This window comes from Syngnathus leptorhynchus, chromosome 1 (genome assembly GCF_054491065.1).
Source record: "Syngnathus leptorhynchus isolate UIUO chromosome 1, UIUO_Slep, whole genome shotgun sequence".
In the NCBI taxonomy this organism is placed as follows: domain Eukaryota; kingdom Metazoa; phylum Chordata; class Actinopteri; order Syngnathiformes; family Syngnathidae; genus Syngnathus; species Syngnathus leptorhynchus.
In genome coordinates this window covers 1666427-1690366 of record NC_141195.1, presented here as the reverse complement: position 1 = coordinate 1690366, position 23940 = coordinate 1666427, and the positions used below count along the sequence as shown (strand labels likewise).

General features: G+C 45.6%; 1 protein-coding gene and 1 pseudogene across 8 annotated transcripts in view; one reads left to right on the top strand and one right to left on the bottom strand.

Annotated features, from left to right (window-relative positions):
• Positions 1 to 23940, top strand: part of itpr3 (inositol 1,4,5-trisphosphate receptor, type 3) — a 321535-nt gene that overhangs the window by 73368 nt on the left and 224227 nt on the right. For 7 of the 8 annotated variants that reach the window (XM_085910318.1, XM_085910310.1, XM_085910344.1 and 4 more), the window contains 5 exons: positions 3007 to 3165; positions 7493 to 7591; positions 7731 to 7814; positions 18850 to 18996; positions 19124 to 19219. In XM_085910318.1, the coding sequence (XP_085766444.1) occupies positions 3007 to 3165; positions 7493 to 7591; positions 7731 to 7814; positions 18850 to 18996; positions 19124 to 19219 (585 nt within the window). The remainder of the gene's footprint in view (positions 1 to 3006; positions 3166 to 7492; positions 7592 to 7730; positions 7815 to 18849; positions 18997 to 19123; positions 19220 to 23940) is intronic. The other variant, XM_085910327.1, reaches the window with a different exon arrangement.
• Positions 20006 to 22763, bottom strand: LOC147061385 (general transcription factor II-I repeat domain-containing protein 2-like; annotated as a pseudogene).

Genomic DNA, 23940 nt, shown 5'->3' with positions numbered 1-23940 from the left:
TAAGTTTATCTTCTTAGTAAACTAACACAACACATAATAATAATGAATATCTAGCCCTACTTAAACATTTCAACACATATTAAGTAAATGTAAGGTAACTGGTATACAGTTCCTTAAACGAACATTGAGTAAATATGGGATAACTTTAATGTGACTTCTTCAAACTGTATATAACCAGTGTCGATCATCTACAATCTATGAATCAAAGCTACAGTTAACTAAAAGGAATGAAGTTCCTTTAAACTAAACAAAGGACATCTTGCGTCCACAAAGAAGCCCTACTCATTATTAGTGAAGACTTCTTACAAAACAAACACAAAAGTAACATAAGGACAGGAAGGAAACATAAGGCTGACGGGGATCAAAAGACATTCCTTGAACTAAATAGAAAGCATTTAGTTTAAAGGAGAGTCGTAAACTCGTAAAAGATAAGGCCCCCTGGTCTGGCAGGCCAAGGCTTTCTCGAGATTACTACAACAAGGGTGAATTCCGTGACGAGAAAAAAAGTCCTTCTTACAAAACAAACACAAAAGTAACATAAAGACAGGAAGGAAACATAAGGCTGACGGGGTTCAAAAGACATTCCTTGAACTAAATAGAAAGCATTTAGTTTAAAGGAGAGTCGTAAACCCGTAAAAGATAAGGCCCCCTGGTCTGCCAGGCCAAGGCTTTCCCGAGATTACTCCAACAAGGTTGAATTCCGTGAAGAGAAAAAAAGTCCAGTCACAGAGCACCACTCAGGGCCAGATTGGAGAGGCCGTTGTGATAGTGTCAAAGGCAGCGATAAGATCTAGTAATAATAGTATTGATGAGGTGTCGGAGTCCAGAGCTAGGAAAAAAACACTTGGTTAGTTTCAAAAATAGACTGAATAGGTTCAAATTGATGAATAGCAACCATTAAGTTGTTGTTGAAAGTTGTAGTGCTATTACATTTTTTAAGACTTTTTACAAAGAGCGGCGTTTACAAAGCAGCATAAAAAGTATTTGTGAGATTATCAATTGAAGCAATATAAGAGGGAAATGCGGCAGCAGCCAGAGAAAGGAACTCAGCAAGATTGAGTGATTGATGAATTATTGCGGCTACTGTTGCATTCATGATGTTGACAATGAGCCAATACTTCAGATTTTATAAATGGTCAGACATAGCAGTAGTATCATTACATTTGAGGTTCCCAAACCTTAGAATAGTACCAAATCTAAAGTCATTTTTGCGTTATTACATTTATTGCATGTGTAGGTGGGGTCTGGGTGGGTGGGTGGATGGATGGATGGATGGATGGAAAGATAGATGGATGGAAAGATAGATGGATGGATGTGTGTGGCGTTGGATGTATGTATGAATCAGTGACGTGCGGTCAGAGGAGGCAAGGGAGTGCCGTCATGAAAAGGGGAAAAAACAAATTCAATTGTTTTTAATACAAATTCAATTTCCTTTTAATTTCAGTAGTTTTGTATCATTTTTAACCAAAATCTAAAACCGAAGACGATTCGCTCGGAGTAGCCAACTTCCTGCCTTGCCTCCTCTGAGGATTGTGTAATCACACGGCTGCCTACGCTGACAGGCTATGCAGTTAGACTGAACTGCTGTCTGTCTCTATGTCTCTGTTTGTGTTCAAACATTAACTGGCTATATTAACTAATTTCCGTAGTTAAGATGATGTATATAATATCTAGTGTTTTTTTGTCATTTGTCTGTAACGTTGTGTTTCTTTAGATGAACAAAACGGTTTTGAAAAGAGACCTTACAGAGGCAATGAAAATGGGCGTACTGGTGCAATGTCTCCTCTTTCTCTTGCTGCGCTCAACTCTGGCATAAGCTCTTTTCTTTTCCTTTTGATGGAGTTTGTTTAGTCCTCGTTGATATAGATTTTTGTGCCATGAAGAGCTTTTGCCCGCTGCAATATGGCGTCTCTGTCTTTATACCTGAGGAGTTTAACAACTATAGGTCTTGGTTTGCCACCTTCTCTAGGTCTCCCTATGCGGTGTGCTCTCTCTATTTCTACCTTGTGCTGTAGTTTAAGTTTTTCTTTCAAAATGTTTTTGATCGTCTCCGCTGTATCAGCCCAGGTTTCTCTTGGTGCTTCTGCCACTCCATCAAATACCACGTATAGCTTGTGGTTTGTCCTTCCAGGTATTCCAGTTTGTCAGTCATAGTTAGCAAACTTTCACATACTTTAAATATGTCAGCCTGCATTATGTTGGCTTTTTCAGTTTGTTTGTCGTTGCAAGATTTCAGGTCATCCTCCTCTTTTTAGGTGAATTGCAGACTCACCTTGACCTCTTGGATATATTTAATAACAGCCTCAAATCTTTTATTTGTGGAATCCATAATAAGTTGAACGAAGCCTTTAAAGTCCTCCTGCTGCTGTTGTAGGAGGGCCGTAAACATATCCTTCTGTTTTTGCGTCAGGTCAGATACCTGGCTAGGTGACATGTACTCACCATCCTCATCGTCTGGCTTTGTCTCCACTTTTTTTGGCATCTCTGTGTCTGCTCTTTTTTGTCTGCCCAGGATTGTATGAAAGACGGCTGGCCGCCACTGTTGTTAGCCACCAGGTGCGAGTAGCCGCGTTGGGCCTTCGCTTCAGCTGATGCCTCCGCCGTCCACTGATGCTAGCCGGCAGGTGCTAGAGGGCCGTCGGTCAGCTGTTGTTAGCCGCTAGGTGTTAGCACGTCGCCACCTCCACTGGGTCTCAGTGCCGCTGGGCCTCAATGTTGTTAGCCACCGCCGCCTTGTCTCGATGTTGATAGCCTCGGCCGCCGGATCTCAGTGCTGCCAGGTTTCGGTGTTGTTAGCCGCTGCAGCCGGGTCTCGATGTTCGCTAGCCGCCGCTGGGGCAAGAGGAAGTCCTTTGAGACCGCTGAGCAAATCAAAGTTTCGCGAATAGAAACTGTCAGTTGTACAGTTAAGTGTGGCTATATTCAGCATGTACTGTGTTCAGTTGTCACCACAGTGAGTCGGTAATGCGCCATTTTGTTGTTCATTTGTTTCCTGTTTTCCTGCAGCTCCTGCACATGAAGAGCAACAAGTACTTGACTGTGAACAAGCGTTTGCCGGCCCTTCTGGAAAAGAACGCAATGCGCGTCACGCTAGCTGGGACTGGCAATGAAGGCTCCTGGCTTTTCATACAGCCTTTCTGGAAGCTGCGTGCCAATGGAGACAATGTAAGCACGACACATAAATCTTTAAATTTGTTTTGTGTTATACACTCTTCTGAAGGTAATTGCATCACATAATAGAAAGGGAAAGTAGAAGGGAAGTCAGTTTTCTCAGTCAGTTTTGTGTATACCGTATCTTTCGGACTAAAAGTCGCTCCAGAATATAGGTCGCATTAGCCATAAAATGCACAATAATGTGAAAAAAAACAAACCTATTTAAGTCGCTCCGGAGTATAGGTCGCATTTTGTGGGAAATTTAAAAAATCAAATCCAACACCAAGAACAGACATGAACGAGCAACAGGCTAAACGATAGGTATGCTAACGTGACATAAACACAAACGAAGAGCTGAGAATGTAACATTCGGAGTTATTCTAATAACTATTACATAAATGACACGTTTATAAAACCATCTGTGTCACTCCAATTCATTAAATCCATTGATCGTCCTTTATGTAAACAATGCCGTGTATGCGCCGCGCCACTGACGTCAGACTAATAAGTTGCATTTCTAATTATTCCACAGACCCATATAACGATATATAAAGTACATTTCAAATAACTATCACAATACAACAATATTATCAAACCATCTGTGTCACTCCAAATCCTTAAATCCATCAATCAAATTCCTCGATCTTTGTCAACAACGCCGCGCATGCGCCCTGACGTCAGCCTCGTCGTTAGTCCACAGATCTAGTCTATAACTATATTGTAGCGTTAACAAAGTACAAGCAAAGACGTGGGTTTGGTAAACGCCTCTTTATTTAACAAAACAAGAGTTCAACGAGACAGCTACTGAACTGTAACAATAAAAACATATACAAGTTGCTCCACGAAATAAAATATATCAAATAACTATCACATAAATAGTTCACCGCCACACGGCCCCAAGCACCGGCGTGGACTTCCAGGCGTGCGGCGGCATGGACTTCCATCCCCGTGGGTGGCATTTCCAGCCACGGAGGTGGAAGAGAGCTCCATAGAATAGGACCGGGCGTGCATAAAAGCCATGTCCAAGTCCCATCCACCGTCCCCGGACAGACGGTGGGAGTTGAAGCTCTTCCTGACAGGGGATTCTGCCAGACGTTCCCAGCAGACCCTCACAGAGCGTTTGGGCCTGCCAGGTCGGACCGGCATCTTCCCCACCATCTGAGCCAACCCACCACCAGGTGGTGATCAGTTGACAGCTCCGCCCCTCTCTTCACCCGAGTGTCCAAAACATGCGGCCGCAAATCCGATGACACAACTTCAAAGTTCAACGAACTGCGGCCTAGGGTGTCCTGGTGGCAAGTGCACACATGGACACCCTTATGCTTGAACATGGTGTTCATTATAGAACATCCGTGTCGAGCACAGAAGTCCAACAATAGAACACCGCTTGGGTTCAGATTGGGGGGGGGGCGTTCCTCCCAATCACGCCCTTCCAGGTCATTGCCCACGTGAGCATTGAAGTCACGTAGAACGATGGGGGACTCCAAGGAGCGCTCTCCAGCACTTCCTCCAGGGACTCCAAAAAGGGTGGGTACTCTGAGCTGCCGTTCGGTGCACAGACACAAACAACAGTAAGGACCCGTCCCCCCCACCCGAGGGCGGAGGGAGGCTACCCTCTCGCTCACCGGGGTGAACCCCAATGTGCAGGCGCCCAGCCGGGGCGCAATAAGTATACCAACACCCGCTTGACACCTCTCACCATGGGCAACTCCAGAGTGGAAGAGAGTCCAGCCCCTCTCGAGAGGGCTTGTACCAGAGCCCAAACTATGTGTGTAGGCAAGTCCGACTATGTCAAGTCGGAACTTTTCTGCCTCACACACCAGCTCGGGCTCTTTTCCAGCCAGAGAGGTGACATTCCATGTCCCTAGAGCCAGCCTTTGCAGCCGGGAATCGGACCCCCAAGGTCCCCGCCTTTGGCCGCCGCCCAGCTCACTTTGCACCCGACCCTTTTGGCCCCTCCTACAGGTGGTGAGCCCATGGGAAGGGGGACCCTCATTTTCTTTTCGGGCTATGCCCGGCCGGACCCATGGGCGAAGGCCCGGCCACCAGGCGCTCGCCTTCGAGCCCCACCTCCAGGCCTGGCTCCAGAGAGGGTCCCCGGTGACCCGCGTCCGGGTGAGGGAAAACTGAGTCCATTTTTGTTTATCATCATAAGGGGCTTTGGTGAGCCGTGCTTTGTCTAGCCCCAAATCATTAAATCCTTCAAAACTGTTTGCCTCTGTGTCACTTACAAACAAAGCCGCTAATACTCGAAAAATGATCTAATTTTTATATAAACAACTGCCGCGCCGCTGACGTCACTTGAAGTCGCTCCTCGGTATAAGTCGCCCTAACCCACTCAAACTAAGAAAAAAAAAGCGACTTATAGTCCGTAAATTACGGTTTTTGCTTTTATTTAGCCATGTTTTAGTCTGCTGTCCGCAATTTGTTTGGCATTGCATAAACCTTTCCTGGATAAGTAAAAGTAAAATCACTTGAATAAATACATAACTTTAGTCACAGCTATTATGGAGTGTTTGATGACAGCGGTGTAAGTAAGAAGTAATGAAAAGAAAAGAAGAACAAATAAGATATTGCGACTTTTTATTTGTGCTCATCAATATACCAAATAAACACAGCCGGACGCTTGGCTGAATTTCCCATTCCTGTACTCTGACCAATTTGGTATTGTCCACATCATTATCTGCCCCAATGAAGCCCTGGCTTGTGATTTCGATTTCTGTATTTTAATCTTAAAGTCCCTTGTGCACTTTCCTATTGAAATTGAAATACCCAAGTAATAACAGTTGGGAAAATAGAATTGTCCTATAAGTTACGTAAGTGCAAAACATACCAGTAAAAGTCACTGAAAGCTCTCTTCATAACCTCCTGTGCACTGAAACCATTAGTCTTCTTTCTCAATGTTGGATTGGAATAGTGTCAGATATACTTCGCCAGTCACTTTCTCAGTCTCTCTTTCTTTGTCGCTTTTATGCATTTCTTCTAGCATTTTCCATGATGAGGGTCTGTTCATGCTAATTTTATTCATGCACAAAGCGCTAAGTTAAAAATGATAGTCCCAATGATCATCGTCACACACAGATATGGGTGTGGTGAAATTTGTCCTCTGCATTTAACCCATCTCCATGTGATTTCGATCCATTCCCTGGGGGAGAGGGGAGCAGTGAGCAGCAGCGGTGTTGTGTTCGGGAACCATTTCGTGATCGAAAAACGAGAAATTACTGTAGTGGAATAATTGGAACCGCAACTGACGATGAGTCCGACAGCGCTGCATGTACTTCCGGAGTCAGCAGCGGCGTTGTTTATAAGTGACACAAAGGATGAAGATTTCGATGGATTTAATGATTTGAAGTGACATGGATGGTTTGATAAACTTATTTTTGTTATAGTTATTTGATATATAGTTATATATATTGTTATATAGGACTATATAATACCTATAAGTATTATAAGTATATTAATATAAAATGTAAACAGAAATGTAGGATGGAACCGGAGTACCCGGAGAAAACCCACACAGGCAACATGCAAACTCCACACAGGAAGGAATGAAACCCTTTGCACTGTGAGGCGGAAATGCTAACCAGTGCATCACCGTGCCACCCCTGTTAAGTTGATATCTAATACAGTGACTTTCAAAGTCACTTACATCTTAATAATAGCCTTTTTTTAAACCAATTATGACTCACAATCTTATAAATAGTAGATTAGCACTTTGATGGTTCACAATGGGTGATCTTGCAAGTCTCTGGAAAATTATTTTCAGATGGGTTCAAATTTCATGCGGTCTTTCTGCGAATGTGACACCAAGTACATTCTCGTGTTTGCTCATCTCATGGAGTCGTGATCATAAGCTATTATTTCAATGTGATGAATTCTACATTTGCTCAGTAGAAACCGCTATCGAGCACGCCCCCCCCAGAGACCAACAGTTTCTCACAGGAGAGCTCAAGAAAGGAAAACCATTCATGTGAAGGTGTTGATTTTTTTTTTTTTTTGCCACTGCGGGGGCAGCCAAAATCCCACAGACTGCAGCTTTTACTACCTTGCTCCTGAAAAATGTTGTTCATCAAGTACTGCGGCCACTTGTAATGTCACAACTTATCGACACTGATGGTTAGTCATTTTTGTGGCTCGTCTCAATGTGATGTTGGCTGTCATCCACCACCTCTCAGCAGTCTTTTATTTTTTAGGTCTTCATATTACGAGTATTTGGGAGTGAGTTACTTCAGGGTTTTGACAAGGATGGGAATAATATTAGACACCATGTAAATGTAAAAGCTAATATAAATGTGTTAATTTATAATCGTAATAATAATATGGGTTTGGGCTTCTACAGGTAGTGGTGGGGGACAAAGTCATCTTGAACCCTGTCAACGCTGGCCAGCCGCTTCACGCATCAAACTACGAACTGAGTGACCACCCGGGCTGTAAAGAGGTGCTACCATCTTTTCAGCAGTGCATCACCATCTAAGCTCACATCCACATCCTCCTCTGACTTCGTATGCGTGCTTGCATGTATGTGTTTATGTGTGTGTGTGGTATGTGTGTGTGCATGTTTGTGTCAATGTCTGCAGGTCAACTCTGTAAATTGCAACACCAGCTGGAAGATCAACTTGTTCATGCTGTTCAGTGACCACAGGGACGAAGTGCTCAAAGGCGTGAGTCACATCACCAACCATACTTTGCCATCTATAAAATGATCCCTACTCTCCACCAACCGCTTATCCATGGTCGGGTCGCGGGGGCAGCTAATTCAGCAAGGAAACCCAGACTTAGTTTGGCCGGGAGTGTGACTCATAATCAGGAGCGACTTATATGTGAAATTATTAACACATTATTACTTGATCATTAACACATTACTTACTTACTAGTATAGTTCATCACTTCACATGTTATTTTCACTTTAAACCGCATGAGGGCGCTCTAGGCCTGTAGAACAATTGGAACGGCAACTGACGATGAATCTGACATCCACTTACTTCCACCATCCACAGACTTCCAGAGTCAACTGAGTTGTTTAAATATGACACAGAGGAAGATTTCGATGGATTTAATGATTTGGAGTGACACGGATGGTTCGATACACTTGTTATTTATGTTATTGTTATTTGATATATAGTTTATATTTACAGTAATCCCTCGCTCTATCACGGTTCACGTTTCACGGCCTTGCTGCTTCACGGATTCTTTTCATAGTGCTTTGTGTTATGGCTTCAGAAGAAAATGGGGGCAATGGATCAGCGTTCTCGTCGCGCCCCCTGTCAGTACCCGGGCTTGCCCAGGGAAGCAAATGATCCTACCAGCACACTAAATTTCGAGAGACGACGCCTGAGAGCCAAGTCAAAGAATCCTAGTCACAGTCCCAAAGCCGATAGCAAACAGCTTCAAGAGCACCTCGTGGTGGGACCTGCCCTTCGAATACTACAACTAAATGACGAAGGCCTTTCTGCAGCCAAGCGAAGCCTCATTGAAGTCCTCACCTTCCAACACTCGATTGACGTTATCTGCCTCCAAGACTCACATTGGCACAGAGGAAGCAGGCCGCCTCACCATCAAAGGCTTTGACCTCCTGTGCCACACCCCACATGCCAAACATGGACGGGCCACCTATGTGCGCTCTGACATAGTTGAAGCAAACCACTTGACAACAACATATTTCTCTGACACCATTGATATTGGTGGTTTCAATATTGTCAATGTGTACAAGCCTCCTAGTGCCAACTGGGATCTGCAGATCCTACCCACACTACCCCACCCTGCCATCTACGTGGGAGACTTTAACAGCCACCACCCTGACTGGGGATACCCAGCAGCGGATAGCGATGGAGAGGCACTTTCAGATTGGGCATCTAGAAATGACCATGCCCTGATACACGATCCCAAACAAAGAGGAACCTTCCACTCCGCCAGGTGGAAGAAAGACTATTCTCCTGACCTGTGTTGGGTCAGCTCCTTCAATGGAACGCCCTATCCTGTTCAGATCCTCATCCTTGATGACTTTCCACACAGTCAACACCGCCCCTTGCTCGTACACGTTGGCCTACAGCTCCCAGTCATAAAGAGCCCAAGGAAGATGCGCTGGAACTTCCGCAAAGCCAACTGGAAGAAATATAGTGAAACTCTGGATAGGAGTGTTGTCACCATCCCACTCCACACCATCACTGTAGATGAAGCCTACAATCGCTTCTGCAGCCAGCGCCATATACAAGGCTGCCCACTCAGCCATCCCACGAGGTTACCGACCCTTGTACGTCCCATGCCTAGATGAAGAAAGCGCTGCACTCCTACAAGCCTACAAAACAGCAGGGGACCCTGAGATAGCAGACCATCTCATTGAATCGCTAACTACAGCTTGGCGAAGAAAATGGGAGGAGACAGTAGCTGACCTGAACTTTACACACTCTAGCAGGAAATGCTGGAGCCTCATCCGCCGTCTAGGAGCTGCACAAAAGCCCCCTAGCCAAAACCGAGCACCCGTCACACCCAATCAAGTTGCATCACACCTACTGTCTATTGCAAAAGTAACTCAAGACAAACCCACCAGAAGAGTAGTTTCATCTGAGCTAAAGAAACACCAACAAGTGCTCAGAAAGGATAGAATTCCAGAGCCTTTTAAAGTTCCTGAACTGGAGAAAGTCCTGCAGGGCCTGAAATGTGGGAAGGCAGCAGGATATGACAACATCTCTCCAGAGTTCATGAAACACCTCGACCCCCGAGCCCAAACCTGGCTGACACGATTCTACACTAGGATTGTAAAAACAAACAAAGACCACAAACTGCCAGCTAGCTACCGCCCAATCTTCCTAATCAGCGTTCCTTTCAAAATCTTGGAACGACTACTTTTACAACGTATTTCGCCAGGAGTAGAGGAACTTCTTTGTGTGGATCAGGCAGGTTTCCGCAAGGACCGCAGCACAGGAGAACAAGTACTGGCCCTATCCACCTTTATCGAAAATGGTTTCGAGTACAGACTGAAGACAGGAACTGTGTTCCTCGAGCTCACTATGATACTGCCTGGCACAAAGGCCTACGACTCAAACTCACAAAAGCGCTCCCTGCCTGGGCAACGGCAATAATACAAACTCTGCTGACAAACAGAAGGTTCAGAGTTCACCTCGGTCAGAACACGAGCGCATGGAGAAGGCAGACAAACGGGCTACCACAAGGCTCAGTCGTAGCTCCAAAGCTGTTCAACCTCTACATAAATGACCTACCCACTACCAAATCCCGGAAATTCATCTATGCAGATGACATCTGTCTGGCATTTCAAGCACCAGACTTCGACCAACTGGAACGGGTGCTCACAGAAGATCTTGTCAAACTGGACCATTTCTGTAAAACCTGGTTCCCAAAGCCAAGCCCAGCAAAAACTGTATCTAGCGTATTCCACCTCCATAACGCAAAAGCTGCCAGAGAACTAAACATCTACCTGGGTGGACTCAAACTGAAGCATGCCTCCAACCCAATCTACCTTGGAGTGACCCTTGACCGGACCCTATCTTTTAAGGAACACCTAAAGGGGACGGCAGCCAAAGTTAAATCAAGGAACAACCTGCTCTGCAAACTCGCTGGTGTGAAATGGGGCGCAGCAGTGTCCACACTGCGCACCTCTGCACTGGCCCTTGCATACTCTGCAGCCGAATATTGTGCCCCTGTCTGGTCAAGGTCCCCCCATACCCACTATGCGGACACCCAGCTCAACACAACCATGAGGACCATAACCGGGACTATCCGCTTAACACCACTCCTATGGCTTCCTGTCCTATCAAAACATTCGCAAAACATTGCTAATTCCCGATCGTGCTAACGTAAAAACGGACCTCCAAAGGAATGTAAACCAACATTTGGAGCAATACTACATTGTCCGGACCTCCAAAGGAATGTAAACCAACATTTGGAGCAAGACTACATTGTCCTATAGGTTAGACCTATGTGATCGATCATTTCTCTTGTAAGGAGACCCACTTACATCGTCAATGACTGCTGTACCACTGTAACGTGTACGCCAGGGGTGTCCAAACCTTTTGCAAGGAGGGCCAGATTTGATAAAGTGAAGGGGCCCGGGGGCCAGTAGTTTTTTCGGACATTTTTTTAACTACAATTTCATCCAAATAAACACTGTTATAAAACAAATTTCATTCTCCCAATTGTCTTTATTTTTTAAATGACAAGATAACCAAATATAAGCCACTCAGGCAGATGTGAACAACTCTAAAAACACAAATTCTGCCTTTCATTCATATCTGAAGAGTCCGATAACATTGAACAAACTGTATGAAATACCTTAAATTTACATGAGTTTAAAATTATTTTCGCCTCATGAACATTTTTAACAGGAGTTATAAGTAATACATAAAATACGATAACATTGAACAAACTGTATGAAATACCTTAAATTTACATGAGTTTAAAATTATTTTCGCCTCATGAACATTTCACACAGGGTTCACGCAGCCGGTTTGCGCGTACCCTTTTTACAACGGGTTTATTTCCGCATTTGATTTGCGCATGCTCCGCATAGCAGGACAGCTGGAGTCATGTTCTCGCTGTGAAATCACGCCGGGTCGCGCGAGATTACATTTCTGCGGCATAAATATAAAATAGCTTTGGTACGTGTGTATTAAAACGCTGGTCAACAATGGCGGCGGGCCACATACTAAAGATTTTATCACAGTGGCTGCGGGCCTGATGAAATTTGACCACGGGCCGCAATTGGCCCGCGGGCCGGACTTTGGACATGTCTGGTGTACGCGAACGTGAAACAGAAAGTGGTATTGCCTGAAAACGGCCTTCAAAATAAAGCACCCTACCTCAAATCAAAGCACGACTGAATAACATAACATGGAGAATTCTTAACACATACTGTATATATGTTTTTTGAACAGCTTTTATTATTACATTTTTTATAACAAGGTACAAGTGTACATACTGTAAATATGTTTTTAGAACTCTTATTATTATGACAATTTTTCTATAACAAGGTACAACACTGTAAATATGTTTTTAGAACTCTTATTATTATAACATTTTTTTTCTAAAAAGGTACAAGTGTACGCACTGCAATTGTGTGGGCACTCCCTGCCTTCTGCTGTCATGTGGGCAACTTTCGTGCCATAATTCCCCAAATTAGAAGTTTAATATTGAATTTGATTTTATTTTTTAATTTGGTAAAAAAATCCGCAATGTAATGAAACCGCAATAAGCGAACCGTGATGTAGCGAGGGATTACTGTATTAATACATAGTATAAATGACATCCATAAAATAATGTATAAATAATATGAATATAAATATGAAACGTGTGTGTGACATGTATATGTAGCTAAAGTATACACTGTAAATATGTTTTTAGAACTCTTATTAGTATAACAACTTTTTTCCAACAATGTACAAGCGTACATACTGTAAATATGTTTTAGAACTCCATCCATCTTATTCCGCTTACCCGGGGTTGGGTCGCGGGGGCAGCAGCTTTAGGAGGGACTCCCAGACCTCCCTCTCCCAGCCACTTCATCCAGCTCATCCCGGGGGATCCCAAGGCGTTCCCAGGCCAGCCGAGAGACATAGTCTCTCCAGCGTGTCCTGGGTCATCCCCAGGGTCTCCTACCGGTGGGACATGCCAGGAACACCTCCCCAGAGAGGCGTCCAGGAGAAATCCTGATGAGATGCCCGAGCCACCTCATCTCGCTCGTCTCAACGTGAAGGAGCAGCGGCTCTACACTGAGTCTCTCCCGGATGACCGAGCTTCTCACCCTATCTCTAAGGGAGAGCCTGGACACCCTGCGGAGGAAACTCATTTCAGCCGCTTGTATCCTGGATCTTGTTCTTTCGGTCACGACCCATGGCTTGTGACCATAGGTGAGGTGAGGGTAGACGCATAGATCGACCGGTAAATCAAGAGCTTTGCCATTTGGCTCAGCTCTCTCTTCACCACGACGGACCGGTACAGAGTCCGCATTACTGCCGACGCTGCACCGATCCCCCTGTCGATCTCACGCTCCATCCTGCCCTCACTCGTGAACAAGACCCCAAGATACTTGAACTCCTCCACTTGGGGCAGGATCTCATCCCCGATCCGAAGAGGGCATTCCACCCTTTTCCGACCAAGGACCATGGACTCAGATTTGGAGGTGCTGACCCTCATCCCGACCGCTTCACACTTGGCTGCGAACCGCTCCAATGAGAGCTGGAGATCACGGCCTGAAGAAGCCAACAGCACCACATCATCTGCAAAAAGCAGTGACGCGATGCTGAGGTCCCCAAACCGGACCCCTCAACACCTCGCCTCGGCTGCGCCTAGAAATTCTGTCCATAAAAATTATGAACAGAATCGGTGACAAAGGGCAGCCTTGGCGGAGTCCACCCCTCACTGGGAACGAATCCGACTTACTGCCGGAAATGCGGACCAAACTCTGGCATCGGTGATACAGGGACCGAACCGTCCTTATCAGTTGGCTCGGCACCCCGTACTCTCGAAGCACACTCCACAGAACCTCCCGAGGGACACGGTCGAACGCCTTCTCCAAGTCCACAAAACACCTGCGGACTGTTTGGGCGAACTCCCAGGCGAACTCCGAGGGTGTAGAGCTGGTCCACTGTTCCAAGGCCAGGCCTTAAGCCACACTGCTCCTCCTGAATCCGAGGCTCGACCTCCCGACGGATCCTTCCTCTCCAGCACCCTTGAATAGAACTTACCAGGGAGGCTGAGGAGTGTGATTCTCCTGTAATTGGAACACACCCTCCGGTCCACCACCACCCCAGTCTGCCAATCCAGAGGCACCGTCGCCGATGTCCACGCAATGTTGTAGAGGCCTGTCAGCCATGACAGCCCCACAACATCCAGAGCCTTTAAGAACTCCGGGCTGATCTCATCCACCCCCGGGGCCTTGCCACCAAGGAGTTTTTTAACTACCTCTGTGACTTCGACCTCCGAGATTGGAGAGTCCGTCTCAGAGTCTCCAGGCCCTGCTTCCTCAATGCAAGGCGTGTCGGTGGAATTGAGGAGGTTTTCGAAGTATTCCCCCCACCGACTCACGACATCCCGAGTCGAGGTCAGCAGCACACCATCTCCACTGTAAACAGTGTTGACCGTGCACTGCTTCCCCCTCCTGAGACGCCGGATGGTGGACCAGAATTTCCTCGAAGCCGTCCGGAAGTCATTCTCCATGGCCTCGCCAAACTCCTCCCACGCCCGGGTTTTTGCCTCAGCAACTGCTGAAGCCGCGTTCCGCTTGGCCCTCCGGTACCTGTCAGCTGCCTCCAGAGTCCCGCAGGCCAAAACGGCCCTATAGGACTCCTTCTTCAGCTTGACGGCATCCCTTACCGCCGGTGTCCACCAGCGGGTTCGGGGATTGCCGCCACGACAGGCACCAACAACCTTACGGCCACAGCTTCGGTCGGCTGCCTCGACAATGGAGGCGCGGAACATGGTCCACTCTGACTCAATGTCCCCCGCCTCCCCCGGGACGTGGGAAAAGCTCTGCCGTAGGTGTGAGTTGAAGCTCTTCCTGACAGGGGATTCTGCCAGACGTTCCCAGCAGACCCTCACAGAGCGTTTGGGTCTGCCAGGTCGGACCGGCATCTTCCCCTACCATCGGAGCCAACCCACCACCAGGTGGTGATCAGTTGACAGCTCCGCCCCTCTCTTCACCCAAGTGTCCAAAACATGCGGCCGCAAATCCGATGACACGACTACAAAGTCGATCATCGAACCGCGGCCTAGGGTGTCCTGGTGCCAAGTGCACACATGGACACCCTTATGCTTGACCATGGTGTTCATTATAGAAAATCCGTGTCGAGCACAGAAGTCCAATAATAGAACACCGCTCGGGTTCAGATCGGGGGGGCCGTTCCTCCCAATCACACCCTTCCAGGTCTAACTGTCATTGCCCACGTGAGCATTGAAGTCACCCAGTAGAACGATGGAGTCCCCAGAAGGAGCGCTCTCCAGCACTTCCTCCAGGGACCCCAAGAAGGGTGGTTACTCTGAGCTGCCGTTCGGTGCATAGACACAAACAATAGTTAGGACCCGTCCTCCCACCGGGGTGAACCCCAATGTGCAGGCGCCCAGCCGGGGGGCAATAAGTATGCCCACACCTGCTCGACGCCTCTCACCGCGAGCAACTCCAGAGTGGAAGAGAGTCCAGCCCCTCTCGAGAGCGCTTGTACCAGAGCCCAAACTATGGGTGGAGGCAAGTCCGACTATGTCTAGTTGGAACTTTTCTGCCTCACACACCAGCTAGGGCTCCTTTCCAGCCAGAGAGGTGACATTCCATGTCCCTAGAGCCAGCCTCTGCAGCCAGGGATCAGACCGCCAAGGTCCCCGCCTGCTGCCGCCCAGCTCACTTTGCACCCGACCCCTTTGGCCCCTCCTAAAGGTGGTGAGCCCATGGGAAGGGGGACCCACGTTTTCTTTTCGGGGTTTGCCCGACCGGACCCCATTGACGAAGGCCCGGCCACCAGGCGCTCGCCTTCGAGCCCCACCTCCAGGCCTGGCTCCAGAGAGGGGCCCCGGTGACCCGCGTCCGGGCGAGGGAAAACTAGGTCCATATATTTTACTCGTCATAAGGGGTCTTCTGAGCCGTGCTTTGTCTGGCCCCTCACCTAGGACCCTTCTGCCATGGGTGACCCTACCAGGGGCATGAAGCCCCAGACAACAAACCCCTCCACCCCAATAAGGTGACGACTCACGGAGGGGTTTCAGAACTCTTTTATTCTTATTCAAAAAGATATATAACAAGGTACTATACTGTAAATATGTTTTAGAACTGTCATTACAACAACCTTTTTTATAAAAAGGTACAAGTGCACGTACTGCAAATGTGTGGACACTTCCTGCCTTCTGCTGGCGTGTGATGCTGGCGTGTGAGCAACTTTTTTGCCATAATTCCTCAATTTAGAAGATTTATTTTGAATTAGTGATTTTTTGGGGGGGGAAATAAATCTGCGATGTACTGAAGCCGTGATAATCAAACCGCAATGTAGCAAGGGAGAACTGTACCTGTATAATCATGGCAAAAAAAATAAAGGTTTCAACTTCACAGATTTCACCTATCACGCGTTCTTTTCGGAACGTAACCAGCGAAAAACAAGGGATTACTGTAGATATAGAGGCCTGTGGAATTATTATACATCTGCGTAGGTAGGTAGTGTAATATTCTCTTAGAATATGTTCAGACTGCCATTTCAGTAACGTTAGCCTATCGTATTGGTTATCTACCAAATGTCTTGTCCTGATTGGTCCGTAGCATTAGGATTAAGCAGCACATGGAGAACGTAGCCGGATGTTGGAAGCATACGCCTTCCTGAATGCAGCATGTTTCCTGCTCCCGCAGTCTTCATTAAAAGATTAGTTTTTGCATGTCGTCGTTCTGATACAGTTTGTACCTGGCGTGAGTACGGAACATTACAGGTAGGTAGGTAGGTAGGTAGGTAGGTAGGTAGGGAGGGAGGGAGGGAGGGAGGGAGGGAGGGAGGGAGGGAGGGAGAGAGAGAGAGAGAGAGAGAGAGAGAGAGAGAGAGAGAGAGAGAGAGAGAGAGAGAGAGAGAGAGAGAGAGAGAGAGAGAGAGAGAGAGAGAGAGAGAGAGAGAGAGAGAGAGAGAGAGAGAGAGAGACTGGTGGTTAAGAGAAAGACTGGTGGTTAAGAGAAAGACTGGTGGTTAAATGTAATCTTTACATGTGTGTGTGTGTGTGTGTGTGTGTGACACACACACACACACACACACACACACACACACACACACACACACACATGTAAAGGTTACATTTAACCACCATACATGCTATATATGTATGCACATATATATATATATATATATATATATATATATATATATATATATATATATATATATATATATATATATATATATATATACACATGTGCATACATATGTAGTATATATATATATATATATATATATATATATATATATATATATATATATATATATATAGTACATATATATACCGTAATTTTCGGACTATAAGTCGCGTTTTTTTTCATAGTTTGGGTGGGGGGGCGACTTGTACTCAGGAGCGACTTATATGTTTTTTTTCAAAAAGATTTACTTGATCATTAACACATTACTTACTAGTACAGTTGATCACCTCACATATTTTTAATACACTGAAAAAACGAATAGAGCAATTCACACTTTAAAGCACAATATTCAAGTTCATGAAACAAGTAAACAAAACAAAACAAAAACAACTGAAAAAGAAATATAGTTATTTTTAAACTAAACTGAACGAGGGTGATTTAAATTTCACCATTGGCCGTGACACAACAACTGGGAGGGGAAAGCGCTGTTTTTTTGAGTTTTTAAAAAGCACAGGTCTGGTGAAGAGAATTTAGTGTGGTGATGTAAAAAAAAAAAAAAAAAAAACAGTAGGGGCAGCAATGCAATTTAGGATGCAAGCTCTGCTTGTGATGGACAGCATGCGAGCACACATCACGCCAGACATGCAAATCACGAGTCCGACGGCGCGCGTACGCGACATTGTTTACACGATCGATGATCGATGTATTTTATGATTTGGAGTGACAGATGGTTTGGTAATATTGTTGCTATATTATAGTTATTTGAAATATACTTTATATATCGTTATATGGGTCTGTGGAATAATTAGACATGCAAATCACGAGTCCGACGGCGCGCGTACGCGGCATTGTTTACACGATCAATGATCGATGAATTTTATGATTTGGAGTGACAGATGGTTTGGTAATATTGTTGCTATATGATAGTTATTTGAAATATACTTTGTAAATCGTTATATGGGTCTGTGGAATAATTAGACATGCAAATCACGAGTCCGATGGCGCGCGTACGCGGCATTGTTTACACGATCGATGATCGATGTAGTTTATTATTTGGAGTGACAGATGGTTTGGTAATATTGTTGCTATATGATAGTTATTTGAAATATACTTTATATATCGTTATATGGGTCTGTGGAATAATTCGACATGCAAATCACGAGTCCGACGGCGCGCGTACGCGGCATTGTTTACACGATCGATGATCGATGTATTTTATGATTTGGAGTGACACAGATGGTTTGATAAACGTGTTATTTATGTAATAATCATTTGAATAACTCTGAATGTTACGTTATGCCCGTTCTCAGCCTCTCGTTTGTGTATGTCACGTTAGCATACCGTATCGTTTAGCCTGTTGTTGCTGGTTCGTGTCTGTTTTTGGTGTTGGATTTTGACAAATACATTTGCCCCAAAAGTGCGACTTATACTCCGGAGCGATTTATACTCCGGAGCGACTTATATATGTTTTCTTCCACGTTATTGTGCATTTTATGGGTGGTGCGACTTATACTTCGGAGCGACTAATAGTCCGAAAATTACGGTAATATGCATATGTGTGTGTGTGTGTTTGTGAGTGGGTATGTGTATTTTTATGTGAAAACACTTTGGAACTTTCTTTTTCTGTATCCTGCCCAAACCCCGCCCACTTTTTTCTGGGTGCTTTTGCCTTTTCAGAGCCTCCTGGAATGGAATTGCAAAGGAAGCAATGTGGTGTAATGCCAGGCCAAATGAAGGGATGTGTTGTTGTTTAGAGTTAGCATAAAATCAGTTTAAGGGTGGGCGGGGCTGAGCAAATTCAAATTATGGCATGATACAAAGTTTGGACAAAACTGCACAGCATTTTGACAAGACACCATTGTTTCTCTCAGGGCGATGTGGTACGTTTGTTTCATGCGGAGCAGGAGAAGTTTCTGACATGTGACGAATACAAGACTAAACTTCACGTTTTTCTGCGCACAACCTTGAGACAGTCGGCCACATCGGCGACCAGCTCCAATGCTCTGTGGGAGGTTGAGGTAGGAAAATAATATTTCTTTGAAAAATAAAGTATTCCCTGGTAACTTATTAAGAATGGCAGTACAACTGTGCTCCTGTGATAGGTTGGAGTCATTTCCTTTTCTTGTTTACCGATTACTGTTCTAGGTTGTCCATCATGATCCGTGTCGCGGAGGGGCAGGACACTGGAACAGTTTGTATCGCTTCAAACACCTTGCCACTGGAAATTACCTGGCAGCAGAGGTAATGTGTGTGTGCGTTTGTGCGTGCATTCGTGCGTGTCTACCCATTTTCTGGTTTTCCTAATGGGGGTTGCGGGCGTGCTGGAGCCTATCAGAGATTACTTCAGGCAGTCGGCAGGGGACACCCAAAAATGGTTGCCAGACATTCACAGGGCACACATAGACCAACAACCATCTGGTCTCACACCTGCAGTTTAGAATGGTCAATCGGCCTACCATGCATGTCTCTGGATTGTAGGAGGAAACACAAGTAGGCACGGGGAGAACATGCAAACGCCATGGTTCACTAAATCCACAGTTTTGGTTCTCTGTAAAAACTTAAATGAACACATTGCAGATTGGCCCAAAATTATTACTAATAAGCAATATTATTTGTTGTTATTGTAATACTATTTACAGCTTTTGAGTAATTAGAATGTATATTTGGTTGTCTATCCATGCCAGCTGCATATAGTGATAGGCAGAAAAATGTAATTCTTCCATTGGATGGCAAAAGATACAATAAATCTGTGTACCCACCAAGGGTGGGAGTAGGACACATACATGCAAGTCACAAGCAAGTCTGAAGTAGTAGTCTTCACGTTTAAGCAAGCCCCAATTAAGGTACTGTCGGAAAAATAAAGTACATCAAGCTGCAAACTTCATTGGAGCTGGATGATAAGCCCAGTGAAGTGAAAACAATATCTGGCTCTGCGGCATTGTGTAGCCTGTAATAGCAGATACTAAATATCTTTGAATTTTACTTTTACTATTAGTTATTTTACTATTAGCTGTCTCAAGATCAAGCCTATGCAGTGAGGGACCAGGGCGAGAAGTGGCTGCAGTTGAGCAGGACAACCAATCTGTGGAAAAGCAAGTAGAGGAGTTTTTAACAAAGAAAAACATAACGCCTGATCTTGGAAATGTGGTCCCATGCCACCTACTACCTAAGAAACCCGTGCTGTGCTTCTGAAACTCACAAGCAGGAAGTACAGAATTGCTCTATTGAACTTGGTAAAAAAAAAAAAGGGGACAAAGGTCTTCATCAATGAAAATCTCAGCAAGCAAAACATAATCACAGCATGAAAAGCCCAGCATCTGAAGGAGGGAAAGATCCATAATAAACTTCAGCGTCTACTCTAAACTGAATGGGTCATCTCCAGAGAATACCAGACCATTCCAGATCAAAGTGCTGCAGGATTTGGAAAATTACAAAATTGAGATATGTCAAGAAAAATCAAGCTATGTTCAAATAAAAATTATTTGAGAGGGGTATTGCATGATTGTTAGTGCCCGTAATAGGCGGTCTTGACAGTGATTGGAAAAGTCATCTTGATGTCATCCCTAATGGATTGAATCTTTCGAGCAAAAGATTTAACTTGTCGGCCGAGTGGAAGGAGCTATCAGAGGTCGGCTGGCGTAATGTTAGCTTTGCCACCATATCGAATAGGTATTGAGGATTGTTTTTATTGAGATGAATAATTTGCTAGAAATAATTAGTTTTTACAAAGATAAGCGCATCTTTGTATTTCAGGAGGCTGTCACGCCATGCTAACTGGGCTAGCGGGCTGACTACAGCCCGCATGTATGTCCGCATCTACAGTGATTGGGCTACTCTGCTCTAGCTGGCCGACACGTCCCTCTAGCAGGGACAGCCTCTCTAAAAGAAGGGTGCAGGTGGCGCACGTAGCCGTACAAACCTTTAGATCTGAAGCCAAACTTACGTGTCCAATGATCGACGGTAGACAACCACAAAGCCTCCGCTGAGAGCCGAACAGTGATGTTGAGAGTGAAGATGTCAGTTTAAAAAAAAAAGAAGAGATAAAACGATAGTTTAGCAGGACTCTACGCACCCTCAAAAAAACAACAACCTATACAAACAATTCTTAAAGGATATCCATCCATCTTCTTCCGCTTACCCGGGATCGGGTCACGGGGGCAGCAGCTATAGAAGGGACTCCCAGACTTCCCTCTCCCACACAGTCTCTCCATAGTATCTCCAGCACGTCCTGGGTCGTCCCCGGGGTCTCCTACCAGTGGGACATGCCTGGAACACTTCCCCAGGGAAGCGTCCAGGAGGCATCCTGATGAGATGCCCGAGCCACCTCATCTGGCTCCTCTCAACGTAGACGAGCAGCGGCTCTACTCCGAGTCTCTCCCGGATGACCGAGCTTCTCACCCTATCTCTAAGGGAGAGCCCGGACACCCTGCGGAGGAAACTCATTTCAGCCGCTTGTATCCTGGATCTCGTTCTTTCGGTCACGACCCATAGCTCGTGACCATAGGTGAGGTGAGGGTAGAAGCATAGATCGACCGGTAAATCAAGAGCTTTGCCATTTGGCTCAGCTCTCTCTTCAGTCAGCTGCCTCCAGAGTCCCCCAGGCCAAAACGGCCCAATAGGACTTCTTCTTTAGCTTGACGGCATCCCTTACCGCCGGTGTCCACCATCGGGTTCGGGGATTCCCGCCACGACAGGCACCAACGACCTTACGGCCACAGCTCCGGTCGGCTGCCTCAACAATGGAGGCATGGAACATGCTCCACTCGGACTCAATGTCCCCCGCCTCCCCGGGACGTGGGAAAACTGACTGAATGTCTGCTCACATACATAGGTCGAGCCAAACAAGTCTAGCATCTTCTGTGCCGTCCTCCGTAGGTTTGGAAAGGTGGCTTCGTTCAGTGAAGCATAAAAGTCATTAAGTTTAAGAGTGTTGAACTTTTCCTTCAAGGTGGCGTCAGACTGAAGATCGATCAGTTTCAATTGCACCTCATGTGGTACTGTTTCACGGTCTTGTGAGAAGGGACATGACACGAGCTGAAGTGACTCCAGTGATTTGCTGTATTTATTTGCATATCGCGTCGCCTCTTTCTGAGTGTCAAGTGTGGCGAAATGAGTGAAGGATGCGTTCGCAACTTGTCTGGAGAATAAAAACAGCTTAGATTTAAACGCTGTAACATGTTTGTACATGCCGTGCACAAACTGATCTTTCCCCTGCAGTTTCACATTCAGTTCATTCAAGTGTGAAAATACGTCCACAGCAAACCCAAAATCACAAAGCCAGTTCTGGTCTCGTAGCTCAGGAAATTCGTCAGATTTCTCATTGAACTCTAAAAATGCGCCGATCTCTTCTTTCAGGTCCCAAATGCGTTGAAACACTTTGCCCAAACTTAACCACCGGACACGAGAGTGGTAAAGTAAGTCCTGATGATCCGCATCAATTTCCTCCAGGAACGTGATGAACTGACGATGCTGGAGTCCCCTTGCGCGTATAAAGTTCACAAGTTTTACGACTGGATTCACAACATGGTTAAGCTGCGATACAGACTTACAAAGTGATTCCTGATGAATGATACAGTGAAGAAAAATAACATTTTGTTCAGGATTTTCCTCTTTTTACTTTATCCTGGATTTGTTTCAGCAGCCCAATGTTTTTTCCTGTTAAATTTGGTGATCCATCCGTCGTGACATTGGCAAGTTTTCTCCAAGGTAGTTTATGTTTCTCGATGGCAGCAGACACCTTGTCATACAAATCCTCTCCCAGCGTTGTTCCCTTCAAAGACTCCATGGTCAAAAACTCCTCCGTTATCTCAAAGCTGTCATTTATTCCTCGAATAAAAATTAGAAGCTGGGCTGTGTCTTTGAAATCATTACTTTCATCAAGTGCAAGTGAATATAACTGAAAGAACTCTGCCTTTTTGTTTAGCTGGCTAGCTATATGTTCATCAATTAGTTCCACACGGCGAGTCACAGTCCGACGTGACAAACTGATTTTTTCAAACTTGCCTTTACTTTCCGGACACAGAACACCTGCAGTCTCCACCATGCAGTCTTTCAAAAACTCACCTTCGGAGAAAGGCTTGCTAGCTGCTGCTAATTTGAATGCCAGCAAAAAGCTTGCCTTGGTAGTTGACTCCTGGACCGCAGTTTGTCGGTGAAAAATGTTTTGCTAGGACAGTAAATTGGCTGCCATCCTCTCAGCCGTAGCTGCCTGTTCTTGCGCCGACAGCTTGCTGGCATAATTGGCATGTTCGTAGCAAAGTGACGGCTAATATTGTACTCCTTAAAAACCGCGACACTTTCTTGGCATATCAAACATACAGCCTTTGATCGGACTTCTTTGAAAAAATATTTTGTTGTCCATTCTGTTTTAAACACTCTGCACTCACTGTCGACTTTTCTTTTCTTTTCTTTGATAAACTCATATTTGTTTTTAGGAGGAAAGCTTTACCGCGGAAACCGAGAAGGAGAGTGCTTCTTCTGGGAAAAGCTTAACCGGGAAGAAGAGGGGGCAAATGCTCAAGCGCGCCATCTATTGGGAAAATGTGGGCATTACAGGGAAAAGTAAATGAACAAGGTTCGCCATGTTTGGCGGGCCGGATTAAAAAGATCAATGGGCCGTATATGGCCCGCGGGCCGTAGTATGCCCATTCTGCACTAGAGCCAGCCTATGCAGCCGGGGATTTGACCGCCAAGGTTCTACCCGCCTTTGGCTGCCGCCGCCCAGCTCACTTTGCACCCGACCCCTTTGGCCCCTCCTACAGGTGGTGAGCTCATGGAAAGGGTCTTAAAGGATAACACTGAAAAATATTTTGCAAAATATAAAAGCAGAAAATGGTTAATCATCTCTTGAGAAAAGAAGGAATATTATGAGAAGCTCCTAGACGCATCACTGGCGGAGACAAGGCTGGCTACAGGAGGGAGGTGGACAGCCTAGTCAAAAGTCAAAGTCAGCTTTATTGTCA